General features: G+C 41.2%; 1 protein-coding gene across 3 annotated transcripts in view; it reads left to right on the forward strand.

Moving 5' to 3' along the window:
* The window catches only part of ANKFN1 (ankyrin repeat and fibronectin type III domain containing 1), a 461,309-nt gene that overhangs the window by 391,532 nt on the left and 46,964 nt on the right, over positions 1-22,813 (forward strand). For all 3 annotated transcript variants that reach the window (XM_051825489.3, XM_089316998.1, XM_089316997.1), the window contains exons 10-14: positions 2,352-2,459; positions 11,733-11,832; positions 12,139-12,271; positions 12,744-12,860; positions 20,495-20,710. In XM_051825489.3, the coding sequence (XP_051681449.3) occupies positions 2,352-2,459; positions 11,733-11,832; positions 12,139-12,271; positions 12,744-12,860; positions 20,495-20,710 (674 nt within the window). The remainder of the gene's footprint in view (positions 1-2,351; positions 2,460-11,732; positions 11,833-12,138; positions 12,272-12,743; positions 12,861-20,494; positions 20,711-22,813) is intronic.

Raw genomic sequence — 22,813 nt, forward strand, 5'->3', positions numbered from 1 at the left:
CTCCATGAGGTCAAACTGAATTTCACTGTGCTTGGATAGCAGGGTCACTACAAATAGTCTAAAGGCCACTGGGAGTTAATTTCCCTAAACATTTTCAAATTTCCCAGTCAGAACTCTTCTCTATCCCATCCTATCACACTTCTATTCACAGTTTCTCACTAAGATTTAATGAGTATCTCATATGCACCCGGGTGGTGCTTTACTTAAGCTTTTTTAAAATATTTATTTATTTATTTATTTGAAAGGCAGAGTTACAGAGAGGCAGGGGCAGAAAGAGAGAAAGGTCTTCCCGTCTACTGGTTCATTCCCCAAATGGCCACAATGGCTGGAGCTGAGCTGATCCAAAACCAGGAGTTTCTTCTGAGTCTCCCACATGGGTGCAAGGGCCCAAGGACTTGGGCCATCTTCCACTGCTTTCCCAGGCCATAACAGAGAGCTGGATTGGAAGTGGAGCAGTTGGGACCCAAACCAATGCCCATATGGGATGCCAGCACTGCAGGTAGCAGCTTTATCCACTATGCCACAGTGCCGGCCCTTTTACTTAATCTCTTAAAGCTCAAATAACCTAAAAGTAAATTAGAAAGGGCCATATTACAAAGAAGAAAATTGAAGCAAAGAGAAATTAAGTCACAGTTCTTGCCTGCAGGAACAGAGATAAACCAGCTCCTTGCAACTCTCAGAGTTGGTCACCACAAAGCAACCCCCCAGAAACTCCAATCAAATGTCTGACTTTCCTTTTCAGAAGAAAAAAATAGCTTGTTGATGGTGCAATGAAAGGAATTCTATATAGATGGTCATGAGATGACGTTGTAGTCCTGGATATGCCACCAACAAGCTGAAAAATATAGAATTGCAATGGTTATCTCTGGGCCTCGGTCGTCAGAAAGGTAAAACAGAGAAGGGAGCATAATGGAGCAAGGGAAAGAAGAATTAAGGAATCTCAGACCCCGCGCCCCCTGCCTTCTTTAGTCTTCTAACGGGTTAAGAAATGGTATTTCCATCATGGATTCTCTTCATTTTAAGACATTATTTAGAGTAGTATACTTGATATGCAATAGGTATTGTATCTGATACTTAACACACCTCTCATTTAATCCTCACAAAAGTTCTGCAAAGTCAATACCATCATCATTTTCCAGCTAGGGAACAGGGCCCTTTCAATTTAAGTAACTTGCCTAAAGACACTGAGCTAGCAGGCAAGAGCTTGGATGTACAGCCAGCTTTGTTTGACTGCAGAACCTGTGTTCCTCCTAACTGTGCTATAACCCTGACCTTGGGTGAACTATCATGTCTTCTGCTTAGGTTTCTTAATGAAGATGACCCTATATTTTAAAATAAATCTGTTAAGGGGGGAATTTGAAACTTGTTCAACTAGACTGTAAGCCCAAGATACACTTGAGAACTAACTGGTTTTTCTGGGGAAGAATGACTAGCATTTTCCAGATAAAGTATTTCAATGAAAAAGCACTTAAAGTTGTTGCTTTTGAAAAGTTCAAAAAAGAAAAACAGGGGCAAAGAAAACAGAGAGAAGAAGAGATGGACAGTAAAATGATGGACCTGCTAAAAAAAATCAAAAGCTGGAGACAGCAGAATTACAATCTTGACATTATTCCCATATGGGTTATTACTCTTGATATCATTATAGCCAAATGGAATGAAAATAGAAGGGGGAGAAAACTCTCAGTGGGTATTGCAATTTAAATTTGCCATGTAAGCTAATACTGTATATTTAGAGACTGAGCAGACAGGGTGGTTGGTGGCTCAGAGTATGTACAGGGGTTGCTGTGCCAGCTAACCAAAGCAGACATTCATTACAGCAAAATGTAGATTTCCATTTCTTGGCATCTGACATGGACTCTTTCCTTGGAAAGAAATGTCAATTTGGCCAAAAGTGTGAAACCTACAATAAAAGCATTGGGACTGTGGATCTCATCTAGTCTGCACATTCCCACCCCTTTCTTTCCTACCGTGTAAATCCATTTGAGACTTGGGGTACACATTGTAAGTGTGGCAGGGGAACTTAGGACAAGAGATGCTGCAAAGTTGAGGGCAGATGGGGGAGGGGAGACTGGACCCCCAAATTTACTATTTTCTTTTGGCTTTCCATTACCATTTTCTCTTGCCTTAAAACTACCCAACACAAGAAATCAACCACAATTACTATTTTGCATAGGGCTCTGAACAATGGCAGTTACCAAATCCCTGGCACTGCAAGCAAGCTCTGCGTATGCTGGGTGCCCATCCATGGAGCCTGTGGGTTGTAGGAGCAACACTCCGGCTCCTGAGGCGGGGCATGGGAGAGGCCTCCTGTGCTTTAAAATTTCACTCTGTTTGTTTCTCTTGTTCAATAGACTGGAAAGACTATGACGACAGAGAGCCCAGACACAAGGGACAGAGCGAAGTTTTGGAAGGTCTGCTGCAGCAGGTCCGAGCCCTTCATCAGCATTTCAGTTGCCGGGGTAAGGATAAAAATCTGCACTGGGCCATCGACTGAGGTCTCTGTGGCGCCGGTAATTTTAGCAGTTTCTTAGCTGGGTCATACCTTCTCATTCATCAGGGAGAAAGAGATATTAATATTTGTACATCTGGAATCACTTTACAGCACTATCTTGCTTTAACCCTTAGAAGAGACTTCCTTCTCCTTCCCTCCCATTCTCTCATGCATATATATGTGTATATATATATGTATACACACATATTTATATATATATACAGATTATTTATATAAGTAACATTTTGGAAACAAGCACAAGAAAAATAGCATATGCATTACTTCTCTTCTCTTTGAATTGTCCCTTCACAAGAGTCCTAGGTGGTGTTGGGTCTTTGGGGTTATTTACCCTCAAACATTTCACCTCCAAGAAAAATTCCTTGAACATCCCTCAATCATAAAAACAATAGTAAGTCTTCATATGTATTTATAGTATATTTATAATACAATTTCACATCCAATATCTCTTTTTCATCCTCAATTTGGCAGTTACCACTGAGGCTGAGTGACTTGCTGAAGGTCACAATGCCAAGAAAAGACAGAATCCAGACTCCAACCTGGATTTTCTGATTCCAAGCCCAGTCTTCCTGCCACACCTCATTTTTGTCTCCCACCCTTACATCAGGACTGGGCACTGAATTTTAATCTCACCCTGAAGTCTAATCTTCCTCTATACTACTGCTCAGGGTAAAATAGAACATGCCTTCTCTATGCTTTAGCCAACTGCATGCAGAGAATCTCCAAGACGCTTTTAAAAACTTCTCTTACACTTGGGTTGTTCAAATGGGACAGGGTCAGGTTTCTGATTTGTGTAATGATTCGTGGAAGAGGCACTTAGTTTTATTTGGAGAATTAAAACCTCCATAAAGTTTTCATTTTCCATGCTCCCATCAGATCTCCAACTACATTGTGCTTTCTAGATTCAGGGCACTGCTGAGCCAGCTGGATACGAAACCCACTGTTGAAACTAAAGAGATGCTAGCTGAGTATGAGCTAGATATAAAGAAACTATACTTGGTATTAGCAGAAAGTTTTTCCCAATTACTCTATAGCCATGAAAACACAGCCCTTCAGAAAAGTTGATTACAGCTAGAAATGAGGATAAGTATTTGCAATAATATTCTTCTAATGAGTGGTTCATAAGGAGATATAAACATGCAATGAAGAAGCAAAAGGAGACCCAAGTGAGAATTCCATTCCCAGACTTCGAGTGTGACTTTACTGAGATAAGTCCTCGTTACCCAGGGCTCATTCAACCAGGCTGGGTGTACTTGGACTCTGTTCTCTTCTGTCTCCATTGTGCCCCTCCCTACTGGTTCCTGTGCGGCAGCTGAGTAAGAAAACAATTGGACAGATGAGTCTTCACAATTCATAAACCACTTTTTATAGTCTTTAACAGACAATGAAAGCTAAGATTAATCATGAAAATGAAGAAATTTTGTTGTTGTATTATCTAAGGATTCACATATTCTCCCAGTGACTATCAGATTACTATCTAATAATCAAATGATGGCCCAGACAGCCTAATTATTTTTATAGTTTCCATCCAATTTCTGTCATATATGTGCTTTTCTCCTAAATGTATACACTATCAGGGAAGAATTAAGTAAAGCATAAGGTAGGGCTTTCCAAAAAGGAGATTTTTAAAAATCTATTTAGGAGAAGGAGGTACCTTTCTCTGAAGGAAGGAGAGAACTTCCACTTTGACTATGGCCTTGTAGAAATAAGATTGGAGTTTGTGAACTCAATAGGCTTCCATAGCCTTGGCAGGTCGTGACAAGAGCCTCGAGTGATTACTAACACCATAAATAAGAGTGTCAATTGTTAAATCAACAACAGGAGTCATTGTACTTACTCCCCATGTAGGATCTTTGTCCTTACTGTGTTGTACAATGTGAATTAATGGTATAGCTAGTACTCAAACAGTACTTTACACTTTGTGTTTTTGTGTGGGTGCAGACTGTTGAAATCTTTACTTAGTATATACTAAATTGATCTTCTGTATATAAAGATAATTGAAAATGAATCTTGATATGAATGAGATGGAAGAGGGAGTGGGAGATGGGATGGTTGCTGGTGGGAGGGAGGTTATGGGGGGAAAAAGCCACTATAATCCAAAAGTTGTACTTTGGAAATTTATATTTATTAAATAAAAGTAAATAAATAAATAAGAACTAAAAAAATCTATTTAGAAGACAGAGGAACAGAGATCCCCTATCCACCACTTCACTCACCAAACACCCACAATGTCCAGGGGGATTGAAACCAGTAGCCAGGAATTCAATCTAGGTTTCCCATATTCCTAGCAGAAAACCAATTATTTTACTATCACCCCTGTCTCCCAGGGATACATTAGCAGAAAGCTGGAGTCAGGAGCCAGAATGGAGAATCAAACCCAGGTGCTCTGATATAGAACATGGATGTTCTAACCAGCACTGTAATCACTAGGCTAAATGCCCACCACAAGAGAAATAATTTTTACATTGAAATGTGCTCTGGGGACTTATACAACACACCAAGTGTGTTCCAAAGAACAATGGAGCAATAAGATGCTCAACTGGAAAAGATTCTGTTGTCAAGTAAGAGGTTAAGTTCTGCATCCCTCGCTTGGAAATGTGAAATAGACAAGAGTGTTAAAATGCTAATGAAGAAACATGGTGAATTGAGTTCAGCCTTTTGAAAACTTTATGGATATGTAAAACATTTTTTGCAGAGTTAGAAAAGTCACAAACTTTAGGAAGTGCTGGCTGAGGTAAAAGAAATTCTCACAAAATGGGACTGGTTTTAAAGATTCTATGATTTAACATCATTTAAAAAGATAAATAAAGGATAATATAAGTATTGCTTTACAGAGAATATCAAAATTGTTCTTTAAATAATCAACTATATTCAGGTATTATGTGGTTGACTGGGGATACACACGCTTGTAAACTTCACAACAGAAAAAATAATTAGTTCAAATCCCAGTTTAACCAATTACTAGTTGTATCACCTAGGAAAAGAGTTTAACCTCTTGAGCCATAGCATCTTCATCAGGAAAATCAGGATAATAATACCTAAGTTGCAGAGTTATTATGAGAATTAAAGTAGATAATGGATTACATTTACCTAGCACAACACAGGTCCCTTGAACACCCTAGCATCTTTTTCTTCCATTGCTCTCCCAGATGGAGAATGTTAACACTCTCTATCCCCAGTGCTTTATATACTGGGGATACTGATATGCCTAGAATTGAAGTATAAATGTAATGAGCCCTCACTAAATATACAGCACATTCCAAATAATAATAGAACATACCATAAACCCCATATAGAAGGTACCAAACCCACATTAATTCCTGCAGTTTGGCAAAGAACTGGCCACAGCTAATCGGCATGCTTAGTATCGGGATCAAAACTCAAGAAAGATGTTAAGTTTACTAGGTTAATGCCCTGGCATACAGACTAAATTATATAAAAAAAAGTCAACTGTGTTCAATACAGCAATATCTAATAAGGGTGAGTTTCAATTATCACCCAATTATTCAACTTGTAAAACAAAGCATTAACTCAAACCTTGCCTACTGTATGTCAGGTGCTAGACATGCTTATTTGACTAATAAACTCCCTATGCTCTAAGAAGCACTTTTAAGCTAGGGGACTACTGTATTCAAAGTACAGAAAATTAATCTGCTTCCAAGCCCTGAACCCAACAGAGGAGTACAGCATAGAAGCCACAGTAATTCATAAGAGAAAAGCAATATAGACCCTGTATCCATCAAAATGGGCTTGATCATGCTGCAAGAATCAAATCACACACACACACCCCAAACCAGATATGTTTTGCACCTTGTGCTAAGCATCTGCCAGAGGTCAGCCGGGAGCTCTCCTATGCTGTTAGCACCTTCTCCATGGAAATATTTGCCAGCAATAAGAGAAGAGGGGAAAAAAAACTCTTGAAGGTCTACTATGAGCAAGACTTTATGAATGCCATTTACATTCAAAACTCATTGGCCAGAACTGGTTACCTGGCCCCACAAGGGCTCCGGAAATACAGTTCTACCTCATGCCTAGAAAGGAGAGCAGGAATATCTGACCCTTGCACTGACCCCAACTGGTTGTAACATTTCTTGTTTTTTTTAGTCTGATTTTTTTTAGTTCAATCTCCATTTTTATTTAATTTACATATGAATATTAAGATTTAAGATGACCTGAATTAAAATCCAGGCTACATATTTACTAGCAGTATAACCTTGGGCAAGTTGCCTAAATCTCTGTAATTCACTCATCTTTAAAACACAAACAATAATTACTGCACAGTCTAAGGATTGAATAACTGAGGTACTTAAAACAAATTTATTATTTTTTTAAGGATTGATTTATTTATTTGAAAGGCAGAGTTACAGAAAGGCAGAGGTAGGGGGAGAAAGAGAGGGAGAGAGGGAGAGAGGGAGGGAGGGAGAGAGGGAAGAGAGGGAGAGAGAGAGAGAGAGAGAGAGAGAAAGTGTCCTCCATCCACTGGTTCACTCCCCAAATGGCTGCAATGGCCGGAACTGAGTCAATCCGAAGCCAGGAGCCAGGAGCCTCCTGTGGATCTCTCATGCTGGTACAGGGACCCAAGGACTTGGGCCATCTTTCACTGGCTTCACAGGCCATAGCAGAGAAATGGATCAGAAGTGAAGCAGCCAGAACTCAAACCCACACCCATATGGGATACCAGCACTACAGGCAATGGTTTTACCAGCGATGCCACAGCGCCAGCCCTGACAACTTCATTATCTTTTTTTTTTTAGATTAATTTATTTGAAAGTCAGAATTACACAGAGAGAGGAGAGGCAGAGAGAGAGAGAGAGAGACAGGTCTTCCATCCGATGGTTCACTCCCCAGTTGGCTGCAATGACCAGAGATGCACTGATCTGAAGCCAGGAGCCAGGAGCTTCTTCCAGGTTTCTTACACAGGTGCAGGGGTCCAAGGACTTGGGCCACTACTAATGTTTTCCCAGGACATAGCAGAGAGCTGGATCAGAAATGGAGCAGCCCATATGGGATGCCAGTGCTTCAGGCCAGGGTGTTAACCCGCTGCACCACACCGCAGGCCCCCAACTTTATTATCTTTTAACAAAAAATTAATTCCTCTACCCTCCATATTTTGCCTCCTGAAGGCAATCTCTTTAACTCTTTTAGCTTGTATTTTCTCCATATTTATAAATAACATGTTATATCTCTAATTCTTGATTATTTTTCAACTTCAGGAATTATCCCACTGAAGAAACTGATAATTTCTCTTTCTACATCCCTCATCCCCCTATGTGCCACACAATTACTGTCTTCTCATCCTCCTCATATATTTATATGAAAGTTCACTGACATCAGAACTTACTGTTTACTCGATAATGAAAATGTAAATTGTTTTAGTTTCCTTCCTGGAAAGCTTTTTGTTTTCCAATAGTTAATAATTGTATTATGTTTGCTCATTTTTCTACATGGTTATAACAATCTTTATTCTCCAATATATCAGTCTTCTTTCAGTATAATCAGATACATTAGGTGTTGCTTCAACAACATCTTTTTTTTATCATTATCACTTGAAAAGCAAAGAGACACAGACAGATCTCCTGAAATCACCACAACAGCCAGGTCTAAGCCAGAAGCCAAAATCTCCACCTGGGTCTCCCATGTGAGTGGCAGGGACACAAACACTTGGGCCATTGCCTGCTGCTTCCCAGGGTATATATTATCAAGAAGCTGGAATCTGGAGCAGAGCAGGGACTCAAACCCAGGCATTCTAATATGGGGCGTGGTCATCCTAGGTAGTGTCTTACCCACTGTACCAAATGCTGCCCCTTAACTGCAACTTCTTAAGGAAGCCTCTTGTAGAGCTCTTGTCCTGCTCCAAACTAGATGGGTTATTGCTTGCTCCCATGCCTAGTGCACAGCTGTCACTCTGAGATCATTTTTCCAACACTGCACTGAGGACTCTTCTACCACTCTCCAATATTGGATTTCTCCCTTTTGTACTCCATGTCTGCCCCTTCGTGGGGAGTCCTTCACTTAGGTGGAGCTTCCTGAGAGAGCACTTAGGAACAAGTTATTGGAGACATTTCATGTCTAGAGAGGTTTTTTATTCTACTTAACATTTACTCAGGATGTAGATAAAGAATTCTCAGTTGAAATGACACTCCCCTTCAGATTTTGAAGGCATTGTTTCACTGTCTTCTAGAATTTTCAGGGCTGAGAGTCTAATGCCACTCTGACTCCTGAGGTTCTGTATGGTAACTGTCTCCCCCTGCCCCCCCCCCCAACATGCACAAGAAGATTTTAAGCCTCTTTCTGACTTCAACATTCTAACATTTCACTGTGAAATGCCTTGGTTTTGTCTGTTCTACAAGGCACTTGGTAATTCCTTTTTAAAAGATTTATTTCTTTGAAAGGTACAGTGACAGAGAGACAGAGACAGAGAGAGACAGAGAAAGAGAGAGAGAGAGAGAGATCCTCCATTTGCTTGTTCACTCCCAAAAGGCTGCAACGGGAGCTGGCGCTGTGGCGTAGTGGGTAAAGCTGCTGCCTGCAGTGCTGGCATCCCATATGGGCACCAGTTTGAGTCCCAGCTGCTCCACTTCCAATTCAGCTCTCTGCTGTGGCCTAGGAAAGCAGTGAATATGACCCAGATCCTTGGGCCCCTGCGCCCATGTGGGAGACCCAGAAGAAGCTCCCGGTTTCGTATCAGCCCAGTTCCAGCCATTACAGCCATTTGGGGAGTGAACCAGCAGGTGGAAGACCTCTCTCTCTCTCTCTCTCTCTTTCTCTGCCTCTCTGTAACTCTACCTTTCCAATAAATAAATAAATCTTTTTTTAAAAAAAATGGCTACAATGGGGGCCGGCGCTGTGGCACAGAGGGTTAACACCCTGGCCTGAAGCGCCGGCATCCCATATGGGCGCTGGTTCTAGTCCCAGCTGCTCCTCTTCTGATCCAGTTCTCTGCTATGGCCTGAGAAAGCAAGTAGAGGATGGCCCAAGTCCTTGGGCCCCTGCACCTATGCGAGAGACCCGGAGGAAGCTCCTGGCTTCGGATTGGCACAGCTTCGGCTGTTGTGGCCAATTCGGGGATGGAAGACCTCTCTCTCTCTGCCTCTCCTCTCTCTCCACGTGTAATTCTGACTTTCAAATAAATAAATAGCCGGCTCCGTGGCTCACTTGGCTAATCCTCCGCCTGTATCACCGGCACCCTGGGTTCTCGTCCCGGTTGGGGCGCCGGATTCCGTCCCAGTTGCTCCTCTTCCAGTCCAGCTTTCTGCTGTGGCCCAGGAGTGCAGTAGAGGATGGGCCAGGTCCCTGGGCCCTGCACTCGCATGGGAGACAAAGAGGAAGCATCTGGCTCCTGGCTTCAGATCAACTCAGCGTGCTAGCTGTACCAGCCATTTGGGGGATGAACCAACGGAAGGAAGACCTTTATTTCTCTCTCTCTCTCTCTCTCTCTCTCGCTCTCTCGCTCTCTCTCTCTCTAACTCTGCCTGTCAAAATAAATAGATAGATAGATAGATAGATAGATAGATAGATAGATAGATCTATCTTTTAAAAAAAAGTGCTACAATGACCAGGAATGAGCCAGGCCAAAGCTTAAGGGCCTGAAACTACATCCTAGTCTTCCATATGGGTGGTAGGGGCCCAAGAACTTGGGCAGTCCTCTGCTGCTTTTCCAACTACATTAGCAGGAAACTGGATGAGAAGTGTAGCAGCCAGGACTCAAACTGGCACTCTCACATGGGATGCTGGCATCTCAGGTGGCATCTCAAGCAGCAATTTCACCCCCTGGCCCCTTAACAGCTTTTTAAACAGACTTCAACAAATCCTCCTGATTTAGCTGCCCATTCTCCCTACTCCCACTTCAGCAATCCATCAAGTTACTGTGCAGCTTCTTCATTGCTGCCTTAGACTTCATCTTGCTCATGTCTGTTAAATCCATCTGTCCATCTGCTTTCCAGCTACCAAAATTTACTTGCTTTCATTTCCTTTCCCATCTATTTGCCTTTATAGATGTATTTTCTTTCCTTTTATTCTCCTGATCTCTGTTCTGATGTGAGTTTTAGGAAGAAACTGACAAATAATGAATATGTTCACTATGCAATTTAACCAGAAGTCTAAGCAGCACCAGTTTCAACAGCCAAATTCATGTTCAAGTCAGAAAAAAAATTTGCTTTCAATATCAGCACAAGATTGAAATTAGCATGGATGTTCACATCAGTCAGCTGTTCATATAGCAGCAGAAGCAGGTCCACTCTGGGCCTCTGTTGTGGGCCATCCGCCTGAGTTTCTATGCTAAAAGCAGTGACATGGGCTATGTTCTCATGCCCAGTAACATGTCTCTCAGAAGTCTGGTAATGACACCAACAAACTCAGTGTCCCTTCAGTACACAGAATTTAAGACTTGAAAGCAAAGATCATCTAAACCCAGCTCCATGAGCACTGGTACAGGAAGTCTAGGATGTCTACTACTGTGTAAACAGAGATGACCAGAGGCAATGGATAATGTGCTTACCATTATTTCTACAGAACCTCATACATAGTAAGGTCCCAATATTCATTTACTCATGAATGCCTCAGTTTTTCCAGGTACTAGCTTTTTGATCTTGAACAATTCACTTCACTCCTTAGCTTTAGTGTCTTCTTTTGAATAACGAGGATACTCATCATATCTATTCCTACACCAATGTGTATAAGCCAATATACACACTGGGAGAAAATGGCCCCAAAACACAAGCCCTGGTTGTATAGAAGTGAGGAGATAGGAATGACATGGTAGGGTTTTGTTCTTTTTCTATTCTCTAGATTTTCTGTGATATTCTTATATTAATTTTAAAATAAAAAATAAAAACAATAAATCTGTAAACTAACAAAGACAGCTTTGCCAGCACTAAGAAGGCAAGTTAACATAGAGAGGTGGAGGTCAAATGAGTTGACTCCATTTCTTCTAATTTCACCTGATAATAAAGCACTCATCCTGAGAAGATTAACAAAACACTATGTGGTTTACCCTTGGAGTTATAAGCATTACTCATCTCCAACATTTTTGAGGAGTTGTTCATCAACTGAGTTAACCACTGGTATCTCAAAATGTAAGAATTTGTCATAGGAATGGATGAACTGAATCCCTATATGAAACCGAAATGACATTGAGGGGTAAGGGGGAAAAAAGGCAGGAAGGAATTGGGAATGTTGAGCTGCCAAGTGGAATTTACACTGTATTTTCTTTTCTATGTTCCAGAAAGTTCAAAATTACAAACCACAGGCCGCAAGCAATCAGTTTCAAGGAGCCTGAAACACCTATTCCATTCCTCAAACAAGTTTGTGAAGACTTTAAAACGGTGGGTCATACTTATTCTTTTAAGGAGGTTTTAACTTCTCAGGAATGAGCTGTTACTGGTTCGAAGTGGAAACTTGGTAGACATTTTTTTTTGTTATTAAAAGAATGAAGTTTACTTTTCACCTGCAAATCTGGACAAGATAGTAATTTCTCTGAGTTTTAGCCAGTGAACTTGAGATACTTAGAAGGAAAATGTTCCTAAATATATTTTAAATTCATCATTATCAAGTCCAAAAAAATTTCTGCTATAACTCAAGCTTGGTAGAAGAGACAGCTAAAGACAATTTTTCATTTTGTTTCTTTTTAGAGGACTCTACATAGCTGTTTTATTTTATTACAAAGACAATATGTTGGTCACCAATGAAGATCAAATACCGATTGTTGAAATAGATGACTCTCACACCAGTTCCATCACACAAGATTTTCTGTGGTTCACAAAGGTATACTGAGTTCTGATTTCATTTTTCCCCAGTTTGTTACAATGTTACTGCATATTAAACTCTGAAACCGTAGTTGAATGGTCTCCAGTACTGTCAAAGTACTGGAAAGGAAGTAAATTATCTCAAAGGTCCCTTTCACCCTTAAATGCCCTATGTCATTAAAAAATGCCCAAGTAGTGTCTACATTGCATTTTCAAAGCAAAGAAGCTTGCATCCTGTCAGATTGTGTCTCCACTAGTCTGAGTTATGGGATCATTTGGCAAAGACTAAAATGTGGATCTGACTGTTTCATTAACATTCAGATCTTTTTCCAATTGGACAGAGATCAAAAAGTTGTTTCGTGTATATCTGAAAATGGACTGGGGAACAAACATCAAGGGTCAGGTTTCCTTCTCCCTGCTTTGCTTTGATGCCACAACCTAAATCATGCACTGGCTTAGCCGATGATATGACCTTGTGACTTCTTTTGCAGCTGTCTTGTATGTGGGAAGACATAAGGTGGTTAAGGCAAAGCGTACCTATCTCCATGTCCTCATCCACAGTGCTGCAAACTAGGCAGAAGATGCTCGCAGCAACAGTCCAGCTACAGGTGAGGGGCCAGGTTTCTACCCAGACCTCCAAGGATTTTTTAAGTCAGACAGTTCAGTTACCAATATCACCTAGAAAGGAAAAGAGTGGGCTCTTTCCTCTTTCAGATACATAGGCACATGAATGTTCCTTGGACAGTTTACATTGCGTACTTGCTCACGTGAGGAACCTGTGCCTCTGGCCATTGCTCTAAAAGAGGATTCTTTTGAATGGTCTGTGAGTAATCTCCTTATGAAGGAGTATGGAAACTTGAACTCTAGATTTGATATTAATCAGCTGACTCATTCCTCCTGCTTGGCCTGGGTGTAATCACTTACAAAGTAAAAAGAGTTTGACTAGATCCCTTGAAGAACCCATGTTGAAATGGTATCTTCTGCATCTGAGTGTGCAGAGATGAGGAACCTGACAGATGTTTTGAGGAGTTTCTTGGTGTGATGATTTTGGTAAAACATAGACCTCTACTCATATTTTTGCATATTTATAAAAATAACAAGAAGAAAACAACAAATAATTTGTAAATGATTTACCTGTGATCACAAATGTATCCATCCTTCCATTCTATCAGTAAAATCAGGCCAAGTCCCCAAGCCCTGCAAGCATTTTTGTAGATTACAGAACTCTCTCCAGAAATGGCATTGAATTCTAACCAATCTCTACTTAGTTTTCCTTTCCTGGTTTTCTTACATAACCTGAATTTGTGGTTCTTAGCACAGAAAAACATTTGCTATATGGAGTTGGGGTTCTCAAGAGATCACTGAGCCTCTATCACTGATGGATGTTTATCTACAAAGCTGTCAGTTAAATCTACCCCAGAAATGTGCATAGCAGGATCCTATGAAAATCTGGACCATACCAACCATGTTATAAAATAGGGTCATAATGACAACAAAATACTTCTATGGTTCAACCCCTACCTGTAATCATAGGAACTTCTTTGCTTGAATGCTTGCCATAACAATTCAAACTCATGTAATAATAATAATTATTCTGTTGCTTTTATAATTCATTATGAAAGGTAACATTTATCCCTCTGTGCTGTACTCCTTTACATAGAAGTGTCCTATGTCCTCAGTTGCCTCAGAGATTTTAGCAAATAGTACCCCTCATTTCAACTCATTCCTGATTATAGAACCTTCTCCTCTAACTCGAGATGTTCTTGGATATAGGCCATGATGACTGTGCTGAATTCAAAGCACCTCTTGCTTTCATCACTGACCCATATAGGTTAGACCATGCCACTGTACCTCATACTGCCCTTTCTGTAAGCTAAAGTACATCCCCAGGAGGCTCAGACCCCTTAGTGGACCCTCCTATTAGCCCACATACAACCCAGACATGCCAGGATTATAGGCTAAACAACCTTGGAATTTCAAGCAGGCTCTTTATCATGTGTTTATTGGAGGCTTCCTAGAACACTTTCATCTGGTATCAGTAACATGAGAAGGATCAAGCTGTTACAAGCCAGGGCAGCCAGAGACTGAATGACACCAGCTTGGCCAGTGTGACCCTACCCAACTGCTCCCATTGCAATATTTCTTGGATTTCCTCAACCTCCAAATCTATTGAGCCCACTATTTTTCATTATACCTCATTCCTCTTCTGAGGTCCACCTTAGATTCCTCAGTGCATCATAATTACTCGTGAAAATATTCTGAAGTTTCTCCATCCATATTTTTTATTTGGAAAAGCTTAAGCCTTAAAAAAAAATCTTAAGCCTGGATAAATCCAACATATCTACACTAGAGTACTTCTATATTGTGGCAGAAAAATTATGGAAGCAGGCAGACAAGTATTATGTTAAATTCATAACTACAGTTCTTACATGGAATGTTACCTGCTGGTCCTATCCCATTTCTCTGCTAAGTTTGCTTTCCCACACTTTAAAGCAAAAATTTAAACCATTCATTTCCCCATATCTCTTTGCTTTCTTCACATTCTCCATCCACATCTTGGGTGATGGCTTCATTATATAATTCATTAAGAAAATAAATATACAATAACAAAACAAACAATCCAGTTAAGAAATGGGCAAAGGACTTGAACAGGCATTTTTCAAGAAAGGAAATTCAAATGGCCAACAGACACATGAAAAAGTGCTCAGGATCACTAGCCATCAGGAAAATGCAAATCAAAACCACAATGAGGTTTCCCCTCACTCCTGTTAGACTGGCTCTCATATAGAAATCAACAAATAACAAATGCTGTTGAGGATGTAGGGGAAAAGGTACCCCAATCCACTGCTGGTGGAAATGTAAACTGGTACAGCCACTGTGGAAGACAGTATGGAGATACCTCAGAAATCTGAATATAGACCTACCATTTGATCCAGCCATACCACTCCTGGTAATTGACCCAAACCAAAAGAAATCAGCATCTCAAAGAGTTATCTGTACCCCCATGTTCACTGCAGCACAATTCACAATAGCTATAATATGGAGTCAGCCCAGATATCCACCAGCTGTTGACTGGATAAAGAAATTATGGCATATATACACTATGGAGTACTATTCAACTGTGAAAAACAAAAGATGAAATCCTGTCTTTTGCAACAAGATGGACACAACTGGAAATCATTACACTTAGTAAAATAAGCCAGTCCCAAAAAGACAGATGTCATGTGTTGTCCCTGATTTGAGGTAATAGAATACATAAAATGTAATGTCCTGGAGTGAAAAGGACTTTTTGAGATTCAATGATTGTTTACAGCCCTTTGTCTTCTGTTGAGGAACAGTGTTTCTTTCTTCATAATATTTGAACTCCTTTACTTAGTGTAGGGTTACCTTTATGATCATTAAGTAAATTGAAAATAGATCTTTGTAAAAATTAAGAATGGGAATGGGAGAGGGAAGAGGAAAAGTTGAAGCATGGATGGGAGGGAGGATAGGTTGGGAAGTATTGCTATGTTCCTAAATCTATATATATGAAATACATGAAACTTGTATAACTTAAATAAAATTTTTTTTAATTTTAAAAAAGAAAATAAATATGAAGGTGGGCTTGTGGTACAGCAAGTTAAACTGTTGCTTGGGATGCCTGCATTCAAGTCTTCAAGTCCTGCCTGGTTCAACGCTACTCCACTTCTGACTTGACTTCTTGCTAATGCCCTTAGCAGGTAGCAGGTATGGCTTAAGTACCTGAGTCCCTCTACCCACATAGGAGACCCCAGTGGAGTTCCTGAACCCTGGCTTAAGCCTGTCCCAGTCCTAAATGTTTCACACATTTGTGGAATGAACCAGATGATGGAAAAGATTCATATTCACTCATCCGTACTCATTCATATTCTCTCGCTCTCTCACTCTCCCTCCTCCTCTCCTCAATCACTGTGCCTTTCAAATAAATCAACCAGTCTTTAAAAGGAGAAACTAAATATAATTTCCCACCACCAAATGCATAATCCTCCTTGCCCTGACCCCACATATTTCTTCCCTCCTATACTACCATATGAAGTCTCATTCCTACAAGACTCATCCCTCTGCATGTTCTCTTTCATCTCTTCCTCCCATCTTTATTTAAAACAACACATCTCAAACTTAAAATTCATCTCTCCAACTGAACCTCCCTCTAAATTCCTACCTTGACCCTACATGCCCCTTCAGCTAACAAACTTTCTTCTCCCACTTTTATCTATCTATCTATCTATCTATCCACCTACCTATCTATCTATCTATCTAAAAGCAGAGATACATACAGGAGAGGGAGAGAGAGAGACTGAGAGACTGAGAGACTGAGAGACTGAGAGCTGAGAGACAGAGAGAGAGAGAGAGAGAGAATCTTCATCTGCTGGTTCACTCCTCAATTGGCCATGCTGGGCCAGGCCAAAGTTAGGAGTCAGGAGCTTCTTCCAGGTCTCCCACATGGGTGCAGGCCTTCAAAACTCAAATCCATCTTGCCAATGGCCAGTGTCAATAAATCCACTGGACACTTACTAAGTCCTCTTTGCAACTGACATCTTGCCCTTGGGGTACACTTGGTCCCACCCTCCTTTTCTTAAGTTCCAAATCCCTTGGCTTCCATGCTCCCACACTCTGCTAATGTTCTTCCAGCTTTCTGATCTTTCTCCATCTCCTTTGCTTGCTCAGTTTCCTCTGCTTAGACTTCTCTTCTACTTCTTCACAAATAATTCCTGCATATCCTTTAGATCTCAGTTTAATTTCTTTTTTATCATTTTTTTTTTGACAGGCAGAGTGGACAGTGAGAAAAACAGAGAGAAAGGTCTTCCTTTGCCGTTGGTTCACCCTCCAATGGCTACCGCGGCCGTCACACTGCGGCCGGCACACCGCGCTTATCCGAAGCCAGGAGCCAGGTGCTTCTCCTGGTCTCCCATGGGGTGCAGGGCCCAAGCACCTGGGCCATCCTCCACTGCCTTCCCGGGCCACAGCAGAGAGCTGGCCTGGAAGAGGGGCAACTGGGACAGAATCCGGTGCCCCGACCGGGACTAGAACCTGGTGTGCCGGCACCGCAGGCGGAGGGTAGCCTATTGAGCCGCAGCACCAGCCCTCAGTTTAATTTTTATTATTACTCAGGGAGCCTTTCTCTGATCACTTGATAAAAGAAGCACTCTAAGAATCTTATATTTTGCATTCAGAACAGTGATTATTACCCCATCAGTTAGTTATCTATGTCATTATCTGCTTAGAACCCACTTGGAATATGATTACTGAGTTCAGGGAAAGTATCAGTCTTGGTTACTATATTGTCAATTCCTGCCATATGGTAGACACTCATTTGGTTAAGTACTGTTTGGATAAGTAAATATATTTTGTTGGTCCAATCTATGTACCCCAAAGATCATACAATAGCGAACCAAGAATAATTCTGTTTTAATGAAATAACCACTTCAGTCAATGTCTAGCTATCAGCTTTGGCCCAAACTAAGTCATATTTTCTGTCTAGATGATAGTATGTTAATTCAATCAACAAAAGTCAGATTTCTTACTCTGTCTAAGTGTCAGGGACCCAGAGACACAGAGATGAAGCAACCATGATTTCATGATATGAACCCCAATATATTCAATAATGCCAGGAACATGCAAAGATAGAAATTTGTACAGGAATCACTAAGTTACAAAAGAAAAGATGGTAATTTCTACCTAAGAGAGTTATGAAAATTCCTAGAAATGGTGAAATGTGGATTAGGTATTGAAAGTTAACTATGTGTGAGCCAGGACAGGATTCTTATTAAAGCAGTAAAGAAAATCAATACCCAAAGCAGGCATTTGGCATAGCAATTAAGATAACTTGGGGCCGGCACCGTGGCTCACTAGGTTAATCCTCCACCTACAGTGCCAGCATCCCATATGGGCACTGGGTTCTAGTCCCGGTTGCTCCTCTTCCAGTCCAGCTCTCTGCTGTGGCCTGGGAGGGCAGTGGAGGATGGCCCTTGGGCCCCTGCACCCACATGGGAGACCAGGAAGAAGCACCTGGCTCCTGGCATCGGATCAGCGCAGCGCCGGCTGTGGCGGCCATTTGGGGGGTGAACCAACGGAAGGAAGACCTTTCTCTCTGTCTCTCTCTCTCTGTCAAGTAAATAAAAAAATTAAAAGTAAAAATTTAAAAATTTTTAAAAAAGATAACTTGGGATTCCAACATCTCGTATCACAGTGCTTAGGTTTGAGTCCCATCTCTGATTCCAATTCCCGCTTCCTCCTAATACATACCATGGGATATAGCAGGTGATAGCCTAAATATTTGGGTTCCTGCCACCTATAAGGAGACCCAGACTTAACTTCTGGTTCCTGACTTCAGCCTGACCCAGATTTGTGCAGGCATTTGGAGAGTGAATAAGAAGATGAAAAACCTTTCTTACTTTTCTTCTCTCTTTCTCCTCTCTCCTCCCTCCCTCCCTCCCTCCCTCTCTCTCTCTCTCCTTCTCCCCCCTCTCTCTCCCGTTTCTCCCCCTCGAATAAATACAAATTAATTCATAATAAAAAGCCTGAAAAGAAAAAAAAAAAGCAAGGTCATATCTCACCCTGAACCAAGCATTGCTGGATTTAATCCTTCAAACGCTTCACAACATACAGAAGAGTGTAAGGGATGTCAGACTGTAAGAACTCTTTAATTTTAGATGATGCAACTCAGGGCCAGAGTGCCTAATTAATTTTCAGAAGTTCAACAGTTAGTAACTGCAGCCAGCCCTCAAACTCAACACCTGCGTGAATAAAGGTCTAATAGGAATGATGTGTTGGAGCCAACTGTCAAATACTCAGGAATTCTGGAAGTCCCCTGTCAAACCCTTTGTAACTTGAAATCAGCTATGGCATGAGTATTTACACCACAGAAACTGGCATATGCTACAAATCAGGTCTATTCCTCCCTCTCTCCCGCTCTTTCCCTGCTTCTTTCACCTACCTTTCCTTCACCTTCTCCTCCTTCCTTCCCTCCTTTCTTCCTTCCCCCCTCTTTCTTTCTCTTTCTTTCCATCTTACCAGCACAGCACTGCTTATTAACAAACTGCCTCCACGTAAAACTATAAAACTACATAGGACTAGACTAGAAAACTACCTATGATTTAGAAGGTAATTTTTGGAAATGAAAAGCCTGTCTGATTAGGCCATTTAAAAATAATAATAATGCTGCCAAATGAATTTTTATAATATGTTGGTAATTATTTATGAAATTCCCTATTTGTTTTGTGTCTGATCTTTGTGAGGATGGATAAAAGGCTTAAGACACAGTCCCTACCAGTGAGGGAACATTCCAGTGTTTTCTAAGATGTGGATGTTGACCAGATGGCTCACTCATTTTTAGGTCAACCTTGTCACTTTTACAAATTCCAGTTCTACTTTTGCTCTCATGCTAGCAGGTCACCTCGTCATCATTTATGTGAGCTCACAAAAATAACAGCTAGGAGCTCTGCGATGATTTATAATTTTAAAAATCATAGATATTTAAAGAGGGAATTTTATCCTATTTATCCAGTGCTCTAGGTTAGAAATCTTCAAGCCATTGCATATTTGAAAAACTCATATTTATTTTAGCAACACTCATCAGAGCCACTCCACATTTAATGTGGCATCCTTCCCTTCCTACCTTTTTAAAAGTATTGTCTGCCTTAGTTGACCTAGTTTTTAAGCAATTTGAAGGCACTTATAAATAAACAGAACCCCTGAAATGCAGATATGTCAAACCAGGCCAACTTCCCAATTAAAGTACCTTGAAGGCACTGTGCAGTCATTGGGGGATCTGTACAATGTGCTACATTGTCAATTCACATCTTCATTTTAAACAACCCCACCTCATAGCTTACTGTAGATCTCTTGAAAACTTCACAAATGGCATACTTGGAATATCAGGCATTTTTCTTTAAAACATCTGGGATTCTCTTCAAGTGCTGGTAACTGAGGTTTATGTTCTGGTGCCTCTATGTGGGTAAGAGATATTTACAGATATTGAATTTGCTTAAGAAAACAATTTTTGTGCCTCTTTCTACAATCTCTGCAGGCTCATGATGAAGACATTTTCTTTCAGCTTCTGTTAAATACATGTCTATGATGCCACACATTCTGAGTTTAAGTATGCAAGAAAAATAAAAACAGCTTTTGAGAAGTGAGATAATTATTAAAAGTATCTTGCTGTAGTTCTGCTGCTTTGTTTACACAGTATCACCTAAGCCACCAAGAATCTATTTCTTTCTAGAACTTGCTGGGAACACACAATCTGGGAAGAGTTTACTATGAGCCCATTAAAGATCGGCATGGAAACACACTCATAGTCACCATTAGAGAGGTGGAGATGCTTTATTCATTCTTCAATGGCAAATGGATGCAGATCTCCAAGCTGCAAAGCCAGAGAAAATCTCTGTCAACACCAGAAGAGCCAACGGCCTTAGACATTTTACTAATAACTGTACAGGTATGTAGTTTTTAAAATTTCCTATAATATCTGAATTTAAAAACACAATTACTGAGGCTCTAGGGAAACAGACCAAGAGCCATTTGTACCTGTAAATGCAGGGTAGACAGGGTCCCCAGACAGATGACTGCTCCTGTTCCACACATAGGAAACACAAAAGTGCTTTTATTTACCACTCTCTGGATCTGGAACCCATCCAACAAAACCAGTAGAGGGCACCCTGAAGATGTCCTGACCAATAAACCAATGGGAAACACTGGGACAAATAACTGAATGGGGGGAAACCTATAGATATTATTATCAAGGCATTAAAACAATACCTAGCCGGCGCCGTGGCTCAATAGGCTAATCCTCCACCTTGCGGCGCCGGCACACCGGGTTCTAGTCCCGGTTGGGGCGCCGGATTCTGTCCCGGTTGCCCCTCTTCCAGGCCAGCTCTCTGCTATGGCCAGGGAGTGCAGTGGAGGATGGCCCAGGTGCTTGGGCCCTGCACCCCATGGGAGACCAGGAAAAGCACCTGGCTCCTGGCTCCTGCCAGGATCAGCGCGGTGCGCCGGCTGCAGCGGCGGCCATTGGAGGGTGAACCAACGGCAAAGGAAGACCTTTCTCTCTCTGTCTCTCTCTCTCTCACTGTCCACTCTGCCTGTCAAAAAAAAAAAAATAATAAAAATAAAAAAAAAATAAAACAATACCTGAATGGACTTTGATAAATAGCACATTTCTAGAATTCCTAGACCGTGTGTATGTGTATGTGTGTGCACATGTGCATGCACACACACATGCACATGCATGTATATGTGGCATTTTGAAAAAAAAAATGCTTGTTCATTACAATACTCCCTTGAGACAGACAGGCATGATTAAGTCCCCAGGAAAGAAATGACTGGAGCTCAAAGATGTCAACTGACATAGGGCTACACACCAAGCAGATTTAGTGAAGCTAATGAAACTTTCATGTCAGTCAGCTTTTCACTTCCAGGCCCTGGCAGGGACCCTGGCAATTTCACATTCATAATCTTTTCCTCAAAAATGGTACCCGAAAACATATTAGCATCAGGTGCCACAAAACTTGAATCTGTGCTAGGCACACACAAAATGACAGAGCTCATTTCAGCTGTGATCTTTGACTGCAATCAGTCTTCTTTCTGCTCTGCTACCTCCAGTTCTGGGATAGGTTTGGGGGTTTAGTGAGGGATGGAAGATGAAACCAAAGGTAAAAGGTTCCCCTGAGTATTGAATGGCCACTAAAATTCAAAATCTAGGCAACTTAGATACAGACTCTTGGTCTGGATGGCAGCCTGGGGATACAAGGCCATGTTACCTCCTGGAGAGAGTGCATGCTCTCTCCAGTCCCATACTGTCTCATGTGTTCTTACGTGACCATGGCTGCTAGCTCTTTCCCTTCCTTCTTCCCACCTTTCTTCCATCTTTCCTATACTTTCCTTATTCTTCATGGGGGCGAGCTGTATAGAACTCCCCAGTTAGGTAAAGTTAGGAGAAACATTTACATTGAGCCCCCATGCAACCAATGGCCTAAATCCAAAAGACAGCTCATCTTGAGTAACAAGGAAGGAAATGCCCAGTCACACATGAAGAAGCCAAATCTGAGCCTCAGTAGCTATTCATGGTCACCATAAACCACTAATTTACTATCTAACTCACTTTCATTCCCCACAGAGCAGGTGGCCCATACAATAATGTCACCTTTTTGTGACTTGCACTGCCCCTAGCCAAGACAAAATTCAATATAGCAAACATAAGCTAACTGGTTCAAGCCAATACTTGTGTATTGGATTTTTATGAATTTGAATTCATAGAAAATTGATAGAGAGTATGTGCATGTGTGAAGGAGGTAGGGGCAGGGAGCACAGACATTCGTTGCTCCCCTCTTCACCTTTTATAAGCAAGTGCTAAAAGAAACATTTTAAAAAAATCATAACAAATTGAGCTTTTACAGGGTGACTAATACACTAATCCCCTATAGGGATAAACGGGGGTCTGGGCTACCTTTGCTCCTAGAAACACAGCACAGGCCCCAGCATGATATAATACCTGGTTTCTCCTAGACTTATTACATTAAAAATGTGTTACAGGTGCAGAAAA

Source organism: Oryctolagus cuniculus, chromosome 17 (genome assembly GCF_051225735.1).
Source record: "Oryctolagus cuniculus isolate XC-2025 breed Fujian yellow rabbit chromosome 17, ASM5122573v1, whole genome shotgun sequence".
In the NCBI taxonomy this organism is placed as follows: Eukaryota; Metazoa; Chordata; class Mammalia; order Lagomorpha; family Leporidae; genus Oryctolagus; species Oryctolagus cuniculus.